The 3102-nt window shown below is 46.0% G+C and overlaps 1 protein-coding gene across 1 annotated transcript; it reads right to left on the minus strand.

Annotated features, from left to right (window-relative positions):
• Positions 1–1546: 1546 nt before the first annotated feature.
• On the minus strand, positions 1547–2497 carry OR6B1 (olfactory receptor family 6 subfamily B member 1; the record flags this gene model as incomplete). Its single annotated transcript, XM_079151077.1, has 1 exon — positions 1547–2497. The coding sequence occupies exon 1, from the start codon at positions 2480–2482 to the stop codon at positions 1547–1549; it is 936 nt and encodes a 311-aa protein (XP_079007203.1). The 5' UTR covers positions 2483–2497.
• Between the last annotated feature and the right edge of the window lie 605 nt (positions 2498–3102).

Raw genomic sequence — 3102 nt, forward strand, 5'->3', positions numbered from 1 at the left:
TATTAAGGGACCAAAACGCTTGCCAGGAGCAGACATTAAATCATTTCCATTCAAAGCATCACATTCCTTTATACATTTGTTCTCTAATGTGAGACATGAGTCTAGTTGACCTTTGTGTTTTTCTTTCCTTGAATCTATACTTCACACTCATGCATTTTTATTGTATAACTGTGCTCCAGGTATAGTAACTTGTAATTCCAACCACATCCCTTCACAATTATTTTGCACATTCTGAAGGGGCATGTCTCTCTAGGGAGACCCCATGTGCCAGAGAAAGGACCCAGGGCACAGTCGAGAGACCTGGGCTTTGACCTTTGCTCCCCTCTGTCTATGGGAATATGTGATTTACATCCTGGAACGTCTGTTCTGGCAATTTATAAAATGGAGCAAATAATATTACCTATAATGCTCCTTACTTCAAAATAAAGAGAAATTGCTCTTGAAAGTGTTGCAAATGTAATACATGCTTCTGTTTAAAACTATTCATATAAAAAAATAAATCTCTGTGGAGGTGGGCATGTTATAATGGATGCAGCTTACAGCAGAGTTCCTGTTGCCATTGGCAACACCGAACAAAGGGTGGGCACATCCACGTGTCTGATGAGAAAGGTCTGATGTACGTGTATAGAGTGTCAGATAAATAAATGTGTTGAGAATCACCAGGGTGGAAGGAACATCCCTATCAAATCCTGAAACTGGGCCGTTAACTTGTATCTTAGATGAGTACAGAAAGATTAAAGGACAGGAGAAGCGAATGGAAACAAAGAGGAATGAGAGAATACCGGAGTCAGAAAAAGAGAGGACCGGTGAGGACAAATTCATTCAGCAATCCATATATTTAATGATAGTCATTTGTCATCTATGTTATGCTCATCTGTTAGTGAATACAGCAGAACATTGTGACATCAAACATTGCAAAGGGAGGTATAAAATTCAACAAAAGGCAACCATAGGAATTATTTGAGAAGACCAAGTGTGTCTGTAGAAGGTACGTTCACTCACAGATAAAAGAAAGCACAGTATTTGAAGCAAGGAGGGGTTTCATACAGGTGAGGAGGTGCTGGCAAAAGTCTGGGAGAGACTCAAAGAGCAGCCTCTAGTCCCCGCACTGTGATCTACGCCCTGCACTTGGAGAATGGGATTGGTGGGGATGCTGCTCTCTGTCAGTCAGGAAGCTGGGAAGACAAGAAGCCACCACCAAATCAGTTGACCTCAGAGCTCTTAATGTTTGCTCATTCCAGAAACATCTGGCACCGACTGGTACGGCACCATCTCCCCCGCCCCACTTAACTCCACTACTGATTTGCTCACAATCTTAGAAACTCTATTTGGGTCATAGGCAAAGCTGGTTCTTCTCCCCTGGCTCTCTACATCATTGTCTTCCCACAGGACACAGACTGCATGCGCAGGTGCCATGCTGGGTGGGACTGCCGTGGGCATGGCGATGTCGTGCTCCCACAGTTTAGGTCCAGCTGGGGCACGAAGGGGAAAGGATGCTGCAGGCAGGGCAGGCACTCTCTCTGTGTGTCTGACCAAGCCTAAGAAACTAGTCAGACCCAGCGGTTTGGCAACAGATCAGTTTCTTCAGGGCTTCTTTCACCTCTCGATTTCTTAGGCAATAAATGAAAGGATTGAGAGCAGGGGTGACGATGGCATAGAAGATGGAAATGATTTTGTTCATGTTGAAGGCGTGGATGGCCCGGGGCCGGGCATACATGAAAATGGTGGCGGAGTAGAAGATGGTGACCACCACGAGGTGGGAGGCACACGTGGAGAAGGCTTTCTGCTTTCCTGTGGGCATGCGTATAACAGTGGCCAGGATGCATCCATAGGACAGGATGGTGATTGAGAGCGGGAAGAGGAAGATGACCAGGGCCAAGACAAAGTCCACCAACTCAGCTATGGACATATCTGTGCAGGAGAGGTTTAGTACTGGAGAGATGTCGCAGAAGAAGTGATTGATGACGTTGGGGCCACAGAAGCTGAGGCGGGAAATGAAGTAGATCTTTGCCAAAGAGATGCCAAAGCCAATGGTCCAGGAACCAAGAGCCAGTCGGAAACAGAGCCTGTGGCTCATGATGGTCGGGTAATGGAGTGGACGGCAGATGGCCACATAACGGTCATAAGCCATGGCAGCCAGGAGGACACACTCTGTGCACATGAGTGCAATGAAGAAGTACAGCTGTATCATACAGTGAGAGAAGGAGATGCTGTTGCTCATAGACCAAAAACTGAAGAGCAACTTGGGCACAGTCACAGAGATGTACCAGGTCTCCAGGAAGGACAGGTTAGCCAGAAAGAAGTACATCGGCTTGTGCAGCGGCCGGTTCTGTTGCACCAACAGAATAATGATCACATTTTCAGCCACTGTCAGAATATAGGCCACAAGGAACATGAGGAACACTGCTGTGCGCATGCTCAAGCTCCCGGGGAACCCCACCAGAATGAACTTGGTGACCCGGGTCTGGTTCTGCACCTCCATATTGAGGACACACGGCTTAGCTCCCCTGGGAGAGAGAATCATTTGGTCAGTCGGTCCAGTTAGAGTCTTTAGCCTCGTCTTCTCTGACTGTCAATAACGGTAACAGTTATTTATCATGTTCTAGGTTAGCTCATGAATTGGATATAGTATGCAGGCAGCATAATTTAATTACTATATAATCTCACACGAGTGTTATTATATCCTTTTTAATGATGAAGAACCTGTCTTGGGTGGGCATTAAATAACTTACCAAGCTCCTACTGCCAGCAGGACAGGAATTACATTCAAGTTTAAGTCTAGATCCAAGCTCTATCCATCTAATCTCCTACTCTGCCTTCATAACCACCTCAAAGTGACTCAAAGCTCTGTGCTCCATGCTTCAGCTGCCAGTCTCAAAAGGTACACCAGCCTTCCTGACGATCACCTGCTCTGAATTCTGGAAGTTCCTCCTTTCAACTCATTTGTTATTCACATACTATTTCTTTTTCTAGCATTTCTTGAGGCAGTAGTCCTCATCATCTGTGAGGCAGGTGAGAAGTGAGATGGGAAGAGTTCGACTCTTCATCGTGAAAAAACTTTGACCTCATTCCAGTCCCAGGTCTGTCCCAGGTCTTGCAATG

Source organism: Sciurus vulgaris, assembly GCF_902686455.1.
Source record: "Sciurus vulgaris genome assembly, chromosome: 8".
NCBI lineage: Eukaryota > Metazoa > Chordata > Mammalia > Rodentia > Sciuridae > Sciurus > Sciurus vulgaris.